Genomic DNA, 19,054 nt, shown 5'->3' on the forward strand with positions numbered 1-19,054 from the left:
GCACTTAATGCATACTACTCTTTCAAAACTCCTGTGCAAAGCAATTGCATATAACGTGAAGCAAGAATATTTCAAAAGGATATGTATAACAGCATCTGCATCGCCCCTGAGGTATATGTATATATATATATATCATGCTATATAAGAACGCGCAACGCGCCTAGTCCGTGTGTGTGTGTGTGAGTGTGTGTGTGTCGCGAAAATATTCCATAATTATGCAAAACTTTTCACCGGTGAGGTGCCGAAACATTGCCGTGCACGTGATGGGCGAGCACTCTACCTTTAACCATTGTGCAAAGCTATGTACGCATGTATGTTGGCTTTGATAAAGCTCATATGTTAGTGAAGATAAGTAAAGTTTTATGTTAATGTATACTCCCAAATTTGCAAACTATCATGCTGTATAATAACGGGCTTATTCTGTCACGTGTGTGCGTCTGTGTATGCGTGCGTCTCAGACAAGAAATTCCAAAAAGAGAGGAAGACGGATACTGGCGTCGGTTTGGTGCGCCAGAGCATCAACGCGATGAAATTGGGTGGAACGGGTCCTACAGCGGCAAATTCGTGCACCGGAGTCAGAGAGCTGTAAAATGGGGTGCGACGGTCCCCAGTGAGTCGGAATGGCGTCAGAGAGCTACAGAGTGGGGAGAGACTGTTTCCACTGCGTCGGACTGGCACGCGAGAGCCCCAACGCAATAGAATGGGCTTCTATGGTTCCTTCACATATCTAATTAACAGCAGGTCTTTTTATACTGCTAACACCTTTCTTCGAAAAGAGAAAACACCGTGCAAACGGCTTAAATACAATACATAGTAGCTAACAGTTTACGCGACCTGACAAAGAACGTTATTTTTATCACTACGATAGTGATATTCACGTCATTTCATGCTAGCACATCATTCTTTGTTATTAGGTGGAGACGAAGGAGACTCATACTTTGAATAATGTTTTCAAATTGGGGACATTTGAGAGATGTAAAATCAAGTTTGATTGTTCTACAAATGTAGACGCGCTAAGGGGAAAACCAAAGAATCTTTCGTCCATGTTTAATTTTTCGGGTAAAAAATTGAAGAGAGCATTGAGAGAAAAAAGATATTCTAATTTTACAAAAAATGTTGCTGCTGTAATTTCTTATTGATCGGTGAATCGGTTATTGACCGAGACGCACACTAAAAAAAGCCTGAAGTCCGGTATATATATATATATATATATATATATATATATATATATATATATATCATGATCATGATTTATAATAATCTTAAGGCTTATTTTGTCAAGTGTATGTGTTTGTGTGTGTGCCAGTCACGAAATTCGAAAAGAGGGGTGCGACGGGTCCACCCGCGTTAGGTTGGTGCGCCGGCTCCAGATATCCCTAAATGGGGTGGACGGGTCCTTTGCGCAGCAATCCGGCGCCGTATTTACAAAGGTGAGACCGCCCTACTTTGACTTTTCCACTTCAAGGCAGCAGCACGGAGCTGCAGAAAATTCTACCGACTATATATATATATATATATATATATATATATAAAATGATATATAATAACGAGCTTAGTCCGCGTGTGTGTGTGTGTGTGTGTGTGTGTGTGTGTGTGTGTGTGTGTGTGTGTGTGTGTGTGTGTGTGTGTGTGTGTGTGTGTGTGTGTGTGTGTGTTTGTCTGTGTGTCACGAAATTCGAAAAAGGAGGTGCGACGGGTCCACCCGGCGTCTGATAGCTATAAAATGATTTGCGACGGGTTCCGCGGCGTCGGATTGGCGCGCCGGCGCCAGATACCTATAGAAGCGATTGCGACGTGTCCACCGGCGCCAGATACCTATGGAAGCGGGTGCGACGGATCCACCGGCGTCGGGTTGGCGCGCTGGCGCCAGACAGGTATAAAAGGGAATGAGACGGGTCCACCGGCACCAGATACCTATAGAAGCGGGTGCGACGGGTCCACCGGCGCCAGAGACGTATAGAAGCGGGTGCGACGGTCCACTGGCGCCAGATACCTATAGAAGGGGTACCTATGGAAGGGGACGGGTCCAACGGCGTCTTTGGACCCGGTCATTGGTGCGCAATAACTTAGTGTGCATGACGCAAAAGATAAATGGTTGCAGCCGTTTCATAGCCGTAACCACTTGGCGCTTTGCTCTTCACCTTTATGACTCCTCTGGGTGCCTATTTCCTTCTTCGCTCGCCTCAAGTTTGTAGCATGCCGTTCTCAAAAAGTAGAAACACGCATGCAAACGGATGCTTAAATAGTAGCAAGATGTTTATGCGATATGACGTTGAACGTTATCTTTATCACTATGATGATGTCTTTCACGTCATTTTATGCCAAAACACCATTCTTTGTCAACCGTTTATAGAAAACAGGAGAAAACCCAAATATTGTCTATAATATATTGAAAAGGAGTGTTTGAAGCTGAAGCTCAAATGTTCTGCAAATGTAGAACTGACGCATTTAGAAAGAAGACTATGAAATCTTTCGTATATAATTATGACATAAAAAAGGAAGAAAGATTGTTGGAGATACGCAAGTCCAATTTCACAGAAAATGCCACTACTGTTAATTTTCGTTGATTAGTGAAGGGGAGCGAAGCGAACACCACAGAAAGTCTGAAGTCCGGCTTTGGACGGGCGTTCAGACTGGTATATATATATATATATATATATATATATATATATATATATATATATATATATATATATATATATATATATATATATATATATATATATATATATATGACTTTGACCTATGCTTCGGAAACCTGGGCATTTCGCAAGCAGGAAGAAAACGCGGTGAGCGTCATTGAACGCGCAATTGAGGGTGTGATGCTAGGAGTATCCCGTTTCGCGCAAGTGAGGGACGAGATTCGAAGTTCTCTCCTACGTCAACGATCGAAGATTAGAGACGCCGCCGCGTTTGCCAAGGAAAGTAAAATAAGGTGGGCCGGACACGCGATGTGCTTTAATGACAACCGTTGGACCAGAGCCGTGAGCGACTGAGTTCCCCGCGATATTAAGCGCACTACAGGAAGACCGCCAACCCGATGGTCAGATTTCTTTACGAAGTCCTTCAAAGAAAAATATGATGCTCTTCGTGTCCCACGCGAAAGGAGGAACCACTGCGCTACTGTGGCACGCGATCGGGAAAAATGGAAGAATTACTGGCGCCCGCTCGACCAGTTCGAAGACCAACGGGAGTCAAGGTGATCAAGGTGATATATATATATATATATATATATATATATATATATATAAACCAGTCTGGACGTCCAGCTAAGGCCGGACTTCAGACTTTCCGTGGTGTTCGCTAGGCTCGCCATCACTGAATAATGAAAATGAATTAGTAGTAGTGACATTTTCTGTAAAATCAGAGTTGTGATTTTCTAACAACGTTTTCTTCTTTTTCTTAAAGGAGGTTTAAGCCAAAGATTCATAGTTTTCTTTGTAAAAGCGTCATTTTTACATTTGGAGAACTTACAAACTTCACCTTTGAGCACTCTTTCGATACCAATGTAATATAGACATGACTTGAAATCATTACTCAAAGTGTAGGTTTCCCTCTTGTTTCTCCCAACAGTTATCAGAGAATGATGTTTCACATAAAATAAAGTGAATGACTTCATCGTACTGATAAAGATAGCGTTCCACATCAGATCGTGTAAACAGTTGGCTACTATATAAGCAGCAGTTAGCATTCATGTTTCCACTTTCTGAAGAACGGAGGAGTCGTAGAGGTGACAAGCAACGCGGGAAGTGGAGACGACAATGAAACGTTTGTGACGTCCTATATACCTTTTGCGACATGCACAGGAAGTTACTGTGCTATACTTCTACACCATGACACTGGAATTCAACGCTGTGCGACCCGTCGCAATCCATATTGTAGCTATCTGGCGCCGGCGCACCAATCCGACGCCGGTGGACCCATATTATAGCTATCCAGCGCCGGCCGGCGCACCAACCCGAAATCGGTGGACCCGTCGCGCCCACCTTTTCGAATTTGGTGACACACACACACACGCACGCACGCACACGCACACGTGACAGAATAAGTTCGTTATTATATATCATGATCATGATATAGTATCTCGTCGCAAAAGTTTCGCAGTTTATTCTTTTTGAGCTTTTGCTCTGATATTTCGTTCTCTTTTAGCTATCTTTAAGTTTAGTTTAGTTAGAATTTTGCTCAGAAAGAAGAAAGCTGCAGAAGAAAAATCTGCAAATTTTAGATTTGATTAATGTAGCGCAAATAAAATTATAGCAATTCAGAATTATTTGCTCGTATTTATTATTATTCGCATTCCTTTTGCTTTCTCTGATTGTTCTTTTACCATGTTCTTCACTTTTTTAACAAAATTCTTTACTATGATTATTACTTCTCTACTTCACACGTAGGTTAAAAGCAAACAGTTGCTTTGAATTTTTGAGAGCTAGTTGCCAAAGTCGTTCGGATGAAAAAAAAAACAAAAGTTATTGTTCTTTACAATGGCCACCAAAGTACTGTTACTAGATTTTGTCGAGGTTTCGAGAAGCAGATAGTTATCGCAAAGATTCCTAGAGGTAGCCATTCAAGAAGAACTACAGTAAGGATCCATGGATCTCCCAAAAATGTCCGACATCATTAATGTGATGGTGGACTGTTTGCTAGAAAACCCTGTAAGAAATCGTTCGTTTCCGTGAAGAGCAGAATGAACTGAGTAGCATTTCCAGGAGCCGGCCTTGCACTAAACGGAAGAGAATCGACCACATGTGGTATCCAATGCTGAGTCGAGTCTACGTTCGCACGTCAGAAGTCATAGAGACACTCACCCAACCAGCACCATTTCATCATGAGTAACGAATTTCCGCAGTGGGCGAATCTTCCTGATATCTCTAGTTCTCTCTCTACTGCCCATCGGTTCTTCATGAACCTATTTTTCCAAGCGTTTAGTTGAATTCTGTCATTTTTCGACCTCCTATTGACAAACGATTGGTCATCAGAGTAGTGTCGTCAGTGAAACGAAAAAAGGAATAACGAACCTTTCCGATATTATAGCAAGTCGAAACTCTGATGGTAGAACCTCTGGTATGACATGTCCATTTTCCCCCAAATCAAGGAAGTAGACATGACGGTCGAAGAAATAGGAATAGAAGTCGTGAATAAAATTTTACATCCTCTCTCCCAATGCTGCAATTGTTCCACCTATGTTCAAGAGGACGGACGTTCTTGACGTGGAATCGGCGAATTTTCAAAGCTGTCAACTATTGTTCATTTCTCTTTCTCCTCCTTCAACTTTAACCAACACCGGTGCAACCCTCCTTTTAAAGTTTCCGCATATTAGTTTCTGTAAAGGTTTTTTAATTCTTGGTTACAATGATGTGACCTCATGCAACTATTTCTGACGTACTAAGTCATGCATTTCCAAAGAACGGACGCCTCCTCGTTCTTTCAAAAACTTCGGTTTCCCCGTTCAGTCGTTAAAATGTTATGGGAGCTGACTACATTACGTTCATCGCTGATACTGTTCATTGCGAAATCTTGTTCATTGCTTTGTTCAGACTGTGCGCCCTGTTTTGAAGGGGCACAGATGTTCTCATACGGCCATTTTTGGTATTGAAACCAGTAAGAACAACCTTGTGGAACGTGCGATGTACGGTGATTTGGTAAAGTATAAGAAAGTTCCACTTCGCAAAATCTGCTGGAAAGCACTCCTAATTAGATTTTTCAACACGTACCGGTACTTTCGAACCAATGTGCTAAGATTACCACTTTTCCACTGATCCTTTCTTAACGAGTCATGCAAACAGAACCCGGAAGGCGTAAAATCGGTAAGATAATTCCAGATTTGTTCGAGTGATTTGCTGACGAAATAAAGGAAACTGTGAATGTGAAGCCCTCACAAAGATTAGTGAGCGAGAAACGAAAACAGTCTGTTCTGTAAAACATCCAGTCGATCATGCGCGAAGCTGCTGTGCTAAAGCACTCCCCCTCAGACCAAACGAACTTCATTTGCAAAAATTAAGTCAGCGGTGAAGAAATAATATTTGAAACGCCAGCGGCGGTGAGAACAGCGGAGGTTCTGATAGATCTGTGGAAGAAAGATTTCCAGTGTTGTTATGATAAATGGGATAATAGTTGTATAGTATGTGTTGTAAAAACCAAGGAATAAGTACATTGGAAAAGTAACTATCTTTCCAAAGGAAAATTCTGCGTGGAAAGTTTAAATGTAAGATGAGAATATGTCCACTAACCACAGAGTTCTTGTATTGTTTCTTCAAACAAGTTACCCCCTTGAAGAACTCATGCCATTCCTTTTTCTTAAAAGGTCTTCGGTTTCCATTTTCGTCATATTTTATTCCTTAATATTTGCGGATTTGAATGATATGCATCTCTTCAAAAAAAGGTAATAGTGCATACTGAGCTTGTTATTATTTATTATTTGTTATTTAGAGAATTATGTCGTTATACTGTAAATTAGTAGTTATTGTTATCCCAAAATCCCCACCGTATGTATTACTCTCAACTGAAGGATATTAACCATATTCGCTCTCTCAGTATTCACGGCAGGCATTAACTTATTTGACTCAATAAATCGGCAGACATCTTCGCCCGACGCTATTGCTTTTGCCAAGCTGTATCTTTGCCGAGATCAGCTATATCCAAAACTTTAGGGTCCTGCAAGAGGGTGCACGGAGATTATCCATTCGTCAATCCATTCCATAACATGCAAAATATCACATTTAGTCTCAAATTCCTATCCACGCCAACTGGCTTGTGGTCTCCCTTTACTACCATTGTTCTACACATCTGCTTTCGCCAAGTAAGGTTTCTCAACCTAAACCAAAAAGACTCCTCGGAACACGTTGAACAACGCAGTCTGCTGTTCACCTCATAAAATGACCGGAGGCTAAGATTAACACCCGTAGACACTTGTGATGGCGGTGTGGTGTGTCATGTGCTATCTGCCGTTGCACTACATACATCAACAAGAAAACTTTTAAAAATCACATCATAATAAAAAAAAGCGAACAGTTAGACACAGAGCTTCTCTTCGCGGGCAATGCGAGTCAGTCAGAAACACTTGATTAGGAAGTTGGATGCGGCGAAAACATCAGAGCGTATTTATGATATCGCACTCGTTTCTTTTTGCTCTTCAGCAAGACACCCAGTTGGCAGGGGTCACCTATTTCAATTGGGCGCCGATCAACCTTCAAAAGCGCTGGTGACTCGGAGAGATCCACATTTACCTACACTTATCAGCGTTCGTTCAGCTTTCTGAAAAAAACAAGGATATTGTGGATTGTGCTCAGGATTGCTCATGACTGGACACCCTAACAGTGCTAAAACGACCAGCCATCAGCTCTTTTGTAAAGTGATCAATTAGAATCATAATGGATGAAGGAGTAAGGCAGAGGCAATGGACAGGAAGGATCCTGCCATTGCCTCTGTCTTACTCTAGTTCCACTTCAGATGATAATTCACAAGCATGCTGATGTTAGTGCTGTTACTAACTAGGTGTTAGGGAAGTTTCTTGTTGCGCAACAGAAGCGTTGAACTGCCCTCACAGCAGCGGTTTTTCGGGGACTCGCCCAGTTTATATAGCATCCGCTTGTCTAACTTTTTCACTTTTTTAAATGACAGACGACTGTTGTTGGTCGTTGTTCCTGCACAACCTCTCGTGTTGCTCTAAGCGAATCATCTTTGATCATTCCCTACAGCAGGCGACTCAAAAGGTTCTGGATTAAAGTCGTATGTCCATAGGGATTGATCAACGCTGTGCATCTTATCCCGAATACATGTTAGAGCTGTTGCACACTTAAAATCGCTCTACTGAAGAACGATAGTCAAAAGATGGTCAAACGTAAATCGGCGAATACCAAAATTGGCTTGCTCGTCGCGCTGTCTATCTTAGCGATCTTTGATAAGCAGTATAGGATGACCAATCCCGAACCTATGTAAATAGCATACAGCTGTGAGATTTTTGATCAGTTCCTAGAGTCTGTGACAGATAACTTCTGATTATGACAGTGTGTTTCCACCTCTCACATATCCTTCTGTTTATCTTAGCTAAGCGGAAGATTAGACCGTCATGCTGAACCCGGAAAGTTAGCACTCAACCTCTGACTTCCTACGGTAATTCACTGATAATAAGTGGCTCAATAAAACACAGCAGTAGGCATAAAAAACCTAACATAAGCACTACTCTTCTCACACATTTTCAAAGTTCGACGCCCTGATCTATTTATCCTCTCAGTCACACCTCAGGTGGCAAATCAATTTCCTCCTCAAACATTTGTGGTTAAAATTACCGACAGTGCAGATGATACGCACAAAACTTTGCACTAATTTCGTCTGCGCAGACTAAAAAGCAAAGTTTTTCGTCGACATTTAATACGGGAGATTCTCTGCATTCTCACAGCTTTCTGTCTTCTTCTCGTCAGCACCGATGTCTCGACAGGAAAGATCGTCGAAGTTTACACGATAGTGTCCGATTGGCTGCAGGTTGTAAGACTACTGGTTTTGGCACTGTTCTGAACTACGGGCTCTTTTTGCAGTACATGAGAATCCGGAGCCACACAACTGTGCAAGTTATAAAGCTGTAACTTCCCAAAGTACTTCCCTGCACTCGAATGCTTGATTGCGATACTACTACTACAGCCCCACGTGTTGGTAAGAATCAGACTCATGTAAGCGTCAAGCATACTTCAAAGATAAAACAATCCCGAACGCTACATGGGCCTTTCTCTTCTGCTGCACAGGTCCAGCTAATGGTAGGAGCAAGCTCTCTCTACGGTAGAATAAATTCAAAGCTTCAGCCACACGTTTAAACGTTACACCTCCCACGTCTGAAGGATAAAGTCTGCAAATAAGTGAGGTTGGGATCTGTAACTAATAAATTTCAATTTATCTCTTCTGGAAAACATCACAGGTAACTTGCAAGTTAATTTAACTTCTCAAAAGCAAAGAAGAATGTCTATGATAATCTATGACGTACTTAGTCAAGTCATGCCTCTCAGATACTTTTTCTGTTATGAAAAAAGTGGGGAGTTCCAAAAAACCGCATAATGTGGAACAGTCTTCTAGAAGAAAGCAGCATTTGACAGCATTGGCTGGCAAGTATCAAGAACGTTTGCTACTTTACAAGTGATACCATGGATTCGGAATATACAAGAGCTATCATTCCACAAACTCCCAAACTTAATCCTTTCTGGAAGACAGAAAGAGCAAAACAATAAAGATTATGAACTCATGTATACAGTCGTAAAGTTTGCGCGAAAGAATGACTCGAGAAAACCGCAAAAAGCGAGCTGCAGAGTAAGCCTCATCTGTTGCAATCAAGAAAATAATGTGCTTCTTCATCTTTTATTGAAAAGAAAATTGTTTCTGCGGCAAAAATAAGTCTTTGATGAGCTCGTTTTTGAGGGGCGAAACAGAACAAGAATCACCATCGTGTAAACCCATAAATAATTCAACCATAAATTCATTTTTATAAATTTTCAGTCAATCATAAAATTCCTCTTCTTGCTACTCTTTTCGCCACCTCTGAATCTCTAATTTCTCGACAATATCCTTACGTGCGGCAAAACCAAGGGTTCGTAAATTCGTGTAGTTATGAGATGTGACACTATCAGACACCATGCGTGGCACAAAGTATTGCGATTTTTTCAGCACAAGTGGATCGTTGGTATCACAAACGAAACCACCAGAAAAGCGAAGTCATCATCTAACAACTGAATACACATAACCAGGATAAATGTAATTGTGTAACCACCTCATTGTACCAAATGTTTCTTTCAGTTCTAGTTTTATTAATTAGTATATGTCATAGATGAACTAATGTGAAGAAAACTTTTACCGTTAATGTCAAATCCATGTATGATCTCATGTGCGATTATGGAACCGATGGACCCATAACTGTACGAGCTGGAATGAGCAGATAGGTGTAATTAAAAGTGACCACCATATTGTCTACTCATCTTGACTCTCACCCAGTTAGGGGAAAGTCAAGAACAGTGGGCAATATGGTGTCCTTCAGTCCTCAATACTTATATCAATAACATCTAAAGTTACCATAATATGCAGTACCACACGGTCATTACTATAACCTGGTAGAGTAGCATAATTACCTTACCTTGATCACCTTGACTCCCGTTGATCTTCGAACTGGTCGAGCGGGCGCCAGTAATTCTTCCATTTGTCCCGATCGCGTGCCAGAGTAACCCAGTGGCTCCTCATTTCGCGTGAGACACGAAGAGCATCATATTTTTCTTTGAAGGACTTCGTGAAGAAATCTGACCATCGGGTCGGCGGTCTTCCTGTAGTGCGCCTAATATCGCGGGGAACCCAGTCGCTCACGGCTCTGGTCCAACAGCTGTCGTTAAAGTCGCATCACGTGTCCGGCCCACCTTATTTTACTTTGCTTGGCAAACGCGGCGGCGTCTCTAATCTTCGATCGCTGACGTAGGAGAGAACTTTGAATTCCGTCCCTCACTTGCGTGAAACGGGATACTCCTAGCATCACTCTCTCAATTGCGCGTTCAATGACGCCCACCGCGTTTTCTTCCTGCTTGCGAAATGCCCAGGTTTCCGAAGCATAGGTCAAAGCAGGAAGTACGGTGGTGTTGAAGAGGTGAGCACGGAGCCGGGTGTTCCTGGTCTTCTTCACTACATCCTCGATGCTCTTGTACGCTCCCCAAGCCGCTCGTCTCCTCCTGCCCAGCTCGGGGGTCAGGTCGTTCATCATGTTCAGTTCCCGACCCAGATAAACGAAGCTGGTGCATTCGGATATGTTCGTTCCGTTGAGCGTGAATGGGGCATCCGAGACCCATCCGTTTCGCATGAACATCGTCTTTTGTAGATTCAGCTGAAGACCGATGCATCCACATGTTTCGTCGAATTCGGTCAGCATTCGTTCCGCTTGGCTGATGCTAGGTGTTATCAGTACGATGTCATCAGCAAAGCGCAAATGGTGTAGCTGCCGACCATCAACGTTAACTCCCATGTCGTCCCATTCCAACTTTCGCATTGCGTTCTCGAGGGTGGCTGTGAATATTTTGGGTGAAATTGTATCACCCTGTCGGACCCTCGTCTTCACGTCAATGATGATGTTCTTGTAGAATGGCGAAATTCCGGTCGTGAAGTTACTGTACAACTCTCGAAGTACCTTTATGTACTGAGTAGGGACGCCTTGGTTGTCCAAGGCTTCCACGACCGCTTCCGTCTCAACTGAGTCGAAGGCCTTTTTCAAGTTGATGAAGGTGAGACAGAGCGGCATCTTGTACTCTCGTGATACCTCGATGAGTTTCGAAACAGTGTGAATGTGGTCAATCGTGCTGAATCCTTTTCGAAACCCTGATAGCTCGCATGGCTGTCCTTCATCCAGGACTTTTTCAATCCTATTAAGGATCACTCTTGTAAAGAGCTTGTAGATGACGGACAGTAGGCAGATTGGACGATAGTTGCCGATGTCATGTGAATCTCCCTTTTTATACAACACGGTCTTACTGGTCTTCCACTGTTTAGGAACCTTGCATTCCGACAGATAACGTGTAAAGAGCCTCGCCATGGTGTTAATGAGTACTGGCGGAAGGCTCTTCAGGTTTTCTGATCTTATTCTGTCGGGACCGGGTGCCGTACGATTTCTTACCGACATGACAGCATGTCGTATTTCGGACGGGAGAACCTCTGGAATGACTTGTCCATCTTCCCTCAGATGGTGAGGAGGCAAGTGGACATGGCTGTCGAAGAGATCAGAGTAGAAGTCGTGGATGATTTTCTCCATCCCCCTTCTCGATGCAATGGCTGTTCCCTTTGGGTTCCGGAGAGCAGTCATCCTCGTCTTGCGACTGGCGAAGTCTCGACGGGCATAGCGGATGCTTTTCCCCGCCTCTGCAGCTTCAGCCAGCACTTCTGCTCTTCTCTCTTTAAGGTCTTCCTTTATCGCCTCTCTGCAAAGCCTTGCAAGCTCGGACGTGAGTTCTTGGTTCCCTGCGGCTCGTGCTGCTCCACGCTGGCGTATCATCTCAAGAGTTTCAAGAGACAGGCGTCTCTTGGTCGTTTCAAAACTCTCAGCCTTCTTTGCACAGTCGTGAAGGTGTTCAACGGGCCGGTCATATTCCTCGTCGATGTTGTCCATTGCGGAATCTTCCCAAAAGCCGGCTAACGTAGCGAAGAGATCCCAGTTGATGATAGTCCTGGGATTTCTCCTTCTGTACTTGATGGGTTTCTCTGCTCTTCTTGTGAAAGAAAATCTTCCTCGAAGGAGGCGATGGTCCGACCCCGTATAGAACTTTGGTACAACAGCGACGTCCGTCAGGCAGAACCTTTTATTGACGATGATGTAGTCTATTTCATTACGGTACCCTCCACCTGGTGGCTCCCACGTCCAGCGTAGAGAGGAGGGCTTCTGGAATTGCGAGTTCCCATGGATGGTCTCAGTCTTCATGATGAACTCGGAGAGCACCTCCCTTTGGTCATTCCATTGTAGGCCGTGGGTCCCGATGTGAAGTTCCTCCGGCGTTCTTCTTGGGCCAACTTCGGCGTTGAAATCGCCAATTATGACCTTGTAGAAGGCATGATCTTCTCGGTAGAACTTTTCCAGGTTCATATAGAAAGCTTTGACTTTTTCTTCTTCGTAGCTTGATGTTGGAGCCTAAGCGACGAAGATAGTCAAAGCTGGTGTTGGACCACATCTTCTCATCCGCAGACGTCCGATTCGGGTCGTAAGTTGTTCGAAAGAGTCGATGTTCTTTGCCATACTCGTGTTGACGAGGACGCCAACTCCACCAACACCTCTACTGTCGCATGTTCCTAAGAAAAGTTCTTCTCCAGTCTCATATACGGCGTTGAGAGGGAGTTACTACTACTCATTACTATAACCTGGTAGAGTAGCATAATACTTTCTGATATTGTGATATATTTCGTAAGAGCAAGTTTTGAAGATGATCGTGCCAAGTTCACAAATGAAGTCAACTCACACTGGATATTCGTTGTGAAACAACGGCATGTGAAGGAAGGATACAGGTATAACTGAAATTGAATTTCAATCGCATTTTGTTAAATGTGGATACGCAATAACAAGCACTATTCTGTAAAACTTGTTCTGCAATCCCTAACTCTACTAACACCGTCGTTGCTCAATTCCGATGTACATATTTTAACTCAGATTGCTTTACTGGATGTGACGCACTAAAAACACTGCTTTCTTTTCTTTTAGGATTTCTAGTCAGTGCGATAATTTTCAGTAGACAACGACCACGATCATACTATCGCATTCGAAACGAATTAGTAAATTGAACGCTCATTCCTTATTTGCTTTGACTCGGCACCTCCATCCACATTAAAATGTTTGGAAGAGGTAAGTTGGAAAAGCATTTTCATCATAAATATTCAGTTTCACACTCAGAGACAAACCCAAAAACTACAAAGGAACCACACAAAAATAAAGATTTAAAGGCATCACCCCACGAATCTGAGGTGGTACGGATTTCAAACGGAATATTTGTATACGAGAACGTAGATTATTGAGAGAGAGGGGTGATGCTGTCCACTTCTTCCTAATTGCCGTAAAAAACGGCCCTGAAGATACGGCTTTGAGCGTTCCGGCGCGCTATTTTCTACAAGGAGTTCGACTGGAGCGCGCCAGCCTTGTGCACGCGCGGGCCGTTTTTTTTAAGATTTAGGAAGAAATGGACGGAATCACCCTCCTCTCATTGATCTACTATCATATCTACGAATCAACCTGAAATCCGTACCACCTCAGATTTGCGGGGTGATTCCTTTAACAGCGCACACTCGTTGCGATATTCCAACGGTCCTGCTCAGAAATAAATAATTTGCTTTTCATTTTTTCGTTAAAATCAATTTCTTCAATAAGGGTAACACTCACCCATCATATTGAAATCCCTATCATAGAAAGGACCTGTCAACTCTTCTTCTCTAGCTAAGAGGCTCGGAACGAATACTTCTAGGGCGTCAAACTTTAGCAATCTTCTGAAGTGCGATATACTCCGCGAGTAGTCATATTTGTCCAGCAACTCTAGAAACTTTAGATGTTGAAGTTCGATGAGCTGAAACGAAGTTTCTTATGGTGTTTGTCTCTTGAAGCAAAAGAAAAACTTGCATCTTTGTGACGATTATCTAATTCACTGTCATTAAGATGGAAATCCTCATAGGCGGCGTAAATTCTCATTCGTTCTGCTTTCAAAATTGCAAACTGAAACAATACCAATTCCAATGACAATATCTCTTTATTTGACCCGATGAAAAATGTCAGACTATCTGATCCAGCTGTTTAGCTCCTTTTTAACGTTGTTACCGATTGCAGTAGCTTGAATAGGGCCATAAAATAAAAATTATACCGTTCTTGAAGACGTTTGAACTAGCGCGGAGTTAGTGGTTCCGCTGGCGCGTGCTTTAAAAATACAAATACCAAATCACAAAAGAACTCTATAGGACCAGTTGTTTTGACTCGTTGCATATCAACGAATAAGAGATGAGTCGCTATATGTTAAAAGTCATATTTAGCACCAGCTCATTTCCCTCGCACTCAGTAATTATTAACAATTTGAAGTAGTGAAATCTTCTGTCGAAATAAATTTAAATATTTCCAACAGCGCCTAATTCGTTTTTTTTAAAGGAACTTGATTATTTGAAAAATAGGAGGAATAAATTTAAAGGAATTTGATTATTTGAAAAATAGGAAGAATAAATTGAAGATTATTTGAATTTGAGAAATTTGCGCTTAAATAAACACGTAAGAAAAAGAAACATACAGGTGCCATAAAACGTTTCATAACATGACGATGCTGCGCGATCACAGTGAAAGACTGCACAAACCCAAATCTGCCTTTGCGGAAAACTGCTAAGAAATGTTTTCTTTTTCTTTCTTTTTTTTGAGTGATGAGGTACCGTCCGTGAAAGGTTGTTGTGGCTGCAGCATGGCCAATCGAGGGTTCGATTCCTCCTAGCCAACCAACCCTCCTTTCTTTAGAGGTCTTCAATTTGGTACCAGACTTGTCTGTGAGGATGAAACAGTGGCTTTACGCATTGGATCGCCATCGCAGGGCAATGTGTACGCCGGACACATGTTGTAAACCTGAAGCGATTCTTACTTGAACTCGTTGGCTCCCACTGACCCTGCAGAGACCGTTAAACCTCTTGCCGATTGCGCTAAACCAGCCCATCACGCACTATAATGCAAAAATGCCAGGGGAATTGGATCTTTCAAATCAAGGTTTTAAAGGCATCTTTCGAACAAAACAAACTAATGATAAAACTAATGATAAAACAAATGAGAAAAAAAAGTTCGCTAAAGTTATTTAGGCTTATCCTAGCGTCTTTACACTAAAAATGGTGAGAAACATGGAAAGCCAAAATGTTTTCTGCATATTCTAGAGGGAACTCCAACATCAAGGATTGTGTCGGTATGTTACATTACGTTTAACGCAGACTTTATTATCTCGTTTGCATCTTAGACACAGCACGAAGAAGCGTTTTAGTACGAGAACTGATAACCCGCATTGTAGAGTATAAAATAGGAATAAAATTCTATTGTGTGAACTTCACAGGGAGAACTCCGCCCAATTACACTGTCCTGATAAATCAGAAGGATGCAATTCGGTGTCCCCGGAAGCAATGTATGAACAATTCTACAAATAGCTCTTGCGATAGCCAGAAGACGAAGATATCTTTCTGTTGCAACAACAAGGTTTTGTTTGAGTAACGAAGGAAAACGTTCGAGAAAATATGATCATCTACTTAAAACAACAAACCTCTTTCTGTTCTCTTGTCATCCATTTGTTTTCTTTTATTCTTTCTTTAAAAGAGGCAAATATTTCACGGATGAGTTTTTCCACTAGTTTCTCGTTAGCCTAAATTATCCGCATTGTAAAACACAGAAGTTGTAGCTCTTAATCTGCTTCTTTACTCGACAGACGGTCGACACTGTGCGATCGTCGAGCTGATGGCTTCGGAAATCAGCTCGCCTCCCTACCCGCCATCTCATCACCAAGAACAATTTTGAAAACGCTTCAGTCAAGTCAAGTCATAAATGCGCTTAAGAAGTGACTGTAAGGGGAGTCATGAGGGTGGTACAACTCCGCGCGGAATCTGGCAGCGTGGTGCTGTGGTAATATCATCCTTAATAGGATCGACATCGGATCTTATTCTTCTCGGCAACTGACGAAGATTTGTCCAAAATAAAGTTGCCTTAGTAAGACGTACACGAATTTAGGTAGAATTCATCGTACCCAATCATGCGATCGGGCAAAATGACCCCCTAACTATTACAGTGGACAAAACAACTCTAAAGACTGAGAAAGAGTAATTAGATCGCCTAATAATTTAATTTATTTCAGCGGCTATTTCTACGGCCAAGGAGAAGCTCGTGAAAGGCGAATATATCTCTTTTAGGTGTAACACAGTTTTTGAACGGTTTCACTTATAATGCTAAGTGGTATCTTGTGTATAAGATATTGAAAAATTGATTAAAAAATACTATCATACTGAATGTCAATATTAGCAATATTAGCACAGGAATGGGAAAGGTAGTTGATGGACAGTAAAAGCATTCGCAAATCAATTCCGTTAAGAGAATTATTTTTTGCTGTTGCTTCTCCATCAAAGCTACAATACAAAAATTAGGATATTTAGATACGCTTGGGAGAATTCGCTCGTAAACTACTCAGGTTTATCTGAAAGTGAAAGTTGCATGAAAAACAGCAGGGAGTTGGACGTCCACAGCGCTCTGTGAAGTTGTCAAGTAGATAATTGAGCGTGTTGCACTTACACTGCCATTAAATTTCTGTCCATATACAGACGTGAATGCAGCATCAAATATTCTAGTCGTTACAGTGAAACAAAAAGTGGATTTCGAGGGAAAGTTCTTTACTCCAAGGTCAAGCATATATTCCTAAAATTCTGATTTTAATTCGTATTCACTTTGTACCGACATAATCTGCAGTAATGATATAAAGTGATAACCGCGTTCTGAAACTCATTTTAAAACGACGTGTCTCAGACTTTTTAATGAGACTTCGGAAGAGCTGAGCTCGAGCTAAGAAGTGGCTACCAATAGCGGCGAAATATGCAAAACAATAAAGTCACACACATACACACACGGAACTGACTGGGATCAATGATGGGAAGGAGTTTCAACAAGGAAACGAAAAACAAAGCAACTGGAACTGCCAAGGTAGAGCAAATTGTGATAAAAGCGAACTATTTTTCTACTCTTTTTCAATTCTAGAAAATACTGCTAAAGAACCACCAAAATCCATTCTACCGTGACAACTTCAGCACGTCGGAGAAAAATTGACAAGATGAGCGCTACGAGGGAAATAAAATTTTAGAAAAAAAAGCGAGCTCACCAGATGGTAATCCTATCAATAGAGATTCTCACCTTCAGCAGTGTCCTATAATCGTCATTTAAATAGTTTGCCCATGAAAGGATGTAGTGGAGAATCACAAAGTTTGCTAGTACCCTTTTGGGTGTATTCTGCAGAATTCCGTCCAACCTAAATCGAGAAAATACATGTTTGTTATTTTAATTAATGAAGAGCAACTAACTCTTCTATGTATTTTCTGTTTGGAACATGAACCAAAGGATCTGCAAGAAAGTAGCTGTGCGTATCAGGAGGCGCCATCATAATGAAATATTTGGTCCAGTTAACCTGCAATCAACCTGACATTCGTTCTTGCCTTTGGTGGTTTTCCAGTAGCAAAGAGCAAGTTTTTCAACTTCTTTCTAACGAAGTTTTGTCAACTTTAGTCCTGTGTTAGCAGTAGTGCATCGATCCAGTCACTTATTTATCTCCTACGCTAAATGTACGATTGCGCCCTCCGAGTGACTTTCATTATGGACAGACAGCTTTGTGAAGAAATGTTACGTGGCTGAGACATGTACCACTTCTGCAGCAGGTTAGATGCAACGCAGCGCCGTGGATCGTCTGGATCTGATGTTAGGTCATAGCGCAATCACACATTGAAGAAAAAAGTACAAAGGACGAGTTTGAAGCATCCAAAGTGTCTGTCGCTCCAGCTTCTCTTCCAATGCTAGCTGATGTTAATGATAGATTGTAAATCCTGCAGATACTTCTGAATCGATCTAGGACTGATGTATCTCAATATCACTAAAAACTTGGCTCTGTGCTTCTGCTTTTCAAACAGTAGCGCTTATAAAAATTTCTAATAGTTTTTGAGAGAAGGAGGAGCTCTCACAATAAAATTATTTCATCATCAGCAACTTCTTCACTGAATAATTCCTGCAATGTTACCAGGACAAACATACCGACGATAGTTGGTCATTTAGCTCGCTTAAGCGGAGCCATTGGTGTCCATCAAAGTGAGAAATCCAGCTTCTCAGACCGTGGACCTTTTCAACCACGGACAGCATTTCTTTTACACCTTGACGAATCGAAGTTTCATTGCATTTGGCGCGTATTTCGCTGCAGATCTTCATGGACTGTAAAATTGATGAATTTGACATGGTCAAACAATCTATATTCAAAATGTTATAACAAGGCTTTTTGTTTTGCTTAAACGCTGTCGAGAGTTGTAATAAGATTACGAGTAAAACATCAGGAAAATGCCAATATAGTTATGTTTGATAATAAAATATTTAGATCCACTGACCTCCCCCTCTGGAGGTGGTCATCGACCACAGCCGGTTAGGCTACGTAGCGCTTCCCTATGTGGGAGACAAGAGGTTAATCACGAGCGAAAATCGGCTGTTTAGAGCGGCTTACAAGAAATAAGCGCCAAATATCCATCATAAGCGCGGTGGTGCTGTAGTTTACGAAGGTGCAGCACACGACGGGTTAAGATTGATCGCCGGCAAAGTCTAATCAAGCCTCATGTCTACCTGGGAAGAACAAGAATTCCAATGATAGGTCTGTGTGATTGTCCGGCCGCGAATGAAACGCTGTCACATCCGTGTTGTAGATGAATTCGGAAGAAATAGGCATGAAGAGTAACGAGCGCATAGTTGTGAAGAAACCAACTAAAAAACAACTCCCGTCCCACCCCATTTTCTCTTATGTAACTGCTTATTTAGTAATTAAAAATAAGATGTAGTTTA

General features: G+C 42.0%; 1 protein-coding gene across 4 annotated transcripts in view; it reads right to left on the minus strand.

Moving 5' to 3' along the window:
* RB195_016592 (uncharacterized protein) overlaps positions 1–19,054 on the minus strand; it is a gene marked incomplete at both ends in the record, with an annotated part of 39,334 nt that overhangs the window by 1,463 nt on the left and 18,817 nt on the right. For 3 of the 4 annotated variants that reach the window (XM_064183189.1, XM_064183187.1, XM_064183188.1), the window contains 12 exons: positions 6,228–6,334; positions 9,833–9,900; positions 10,118–10,303; positions 10,383–12,614; positions 12,954–13,005; positions 13,865–14,045; positions 14,099–14,191; positions 15,750–15,848; positions 16,766–16,888; positions 17,378–17,492; positions 17,545–17,648; positions 18,266–18,439. In XM_064183189.1, coding sequence (XP_064039068.1) covers positions 6,228–6,334; positions 9,833–9,900; positions 10,118–10,303; positions 10,383–12,614; positions 12,954–13,005; positions 13,865–14,045; positions 14,099–14,191; positions 15,750–15,848; positions 16,766–16,888; positions 17,378–17,492; positions 17,545–17,648; positions 18,266–18,439 — 3,534 coding nt within the window. The remainder of the gene's footprint in view (positions 1–6,227; positions 6,335–9,832; positions 9,901–10,117; positions 10,304–10,382; positions 12,615–12,953; positions 13,006–13,864; positions 14,046–14,098; positions 14,192–15,749; positions 15,849–16,765; positions 16,889–17,377; positions 17,493–17,544; positions 17,649–18,265; positions 18,440–19,054) is intronic. The other variant, XM_064183186.1, reaches the window with a different exon arrangement.

The sequence above is a fragment of the Necator americanus genome, chromosome II (genome assembly GCF_031761385.1).
Source record: "Necator americanus strain Aroian chromosome II, whole genome shotgun sequence".
In the NCBI taxonomy this organism is placed as follows: domain Eukaryota; kingdom Metazoa; phylum Nematoda; class Chromadorea; order Rhabditida; family Ancylostomatidae; genus Necator; species Necator americanus.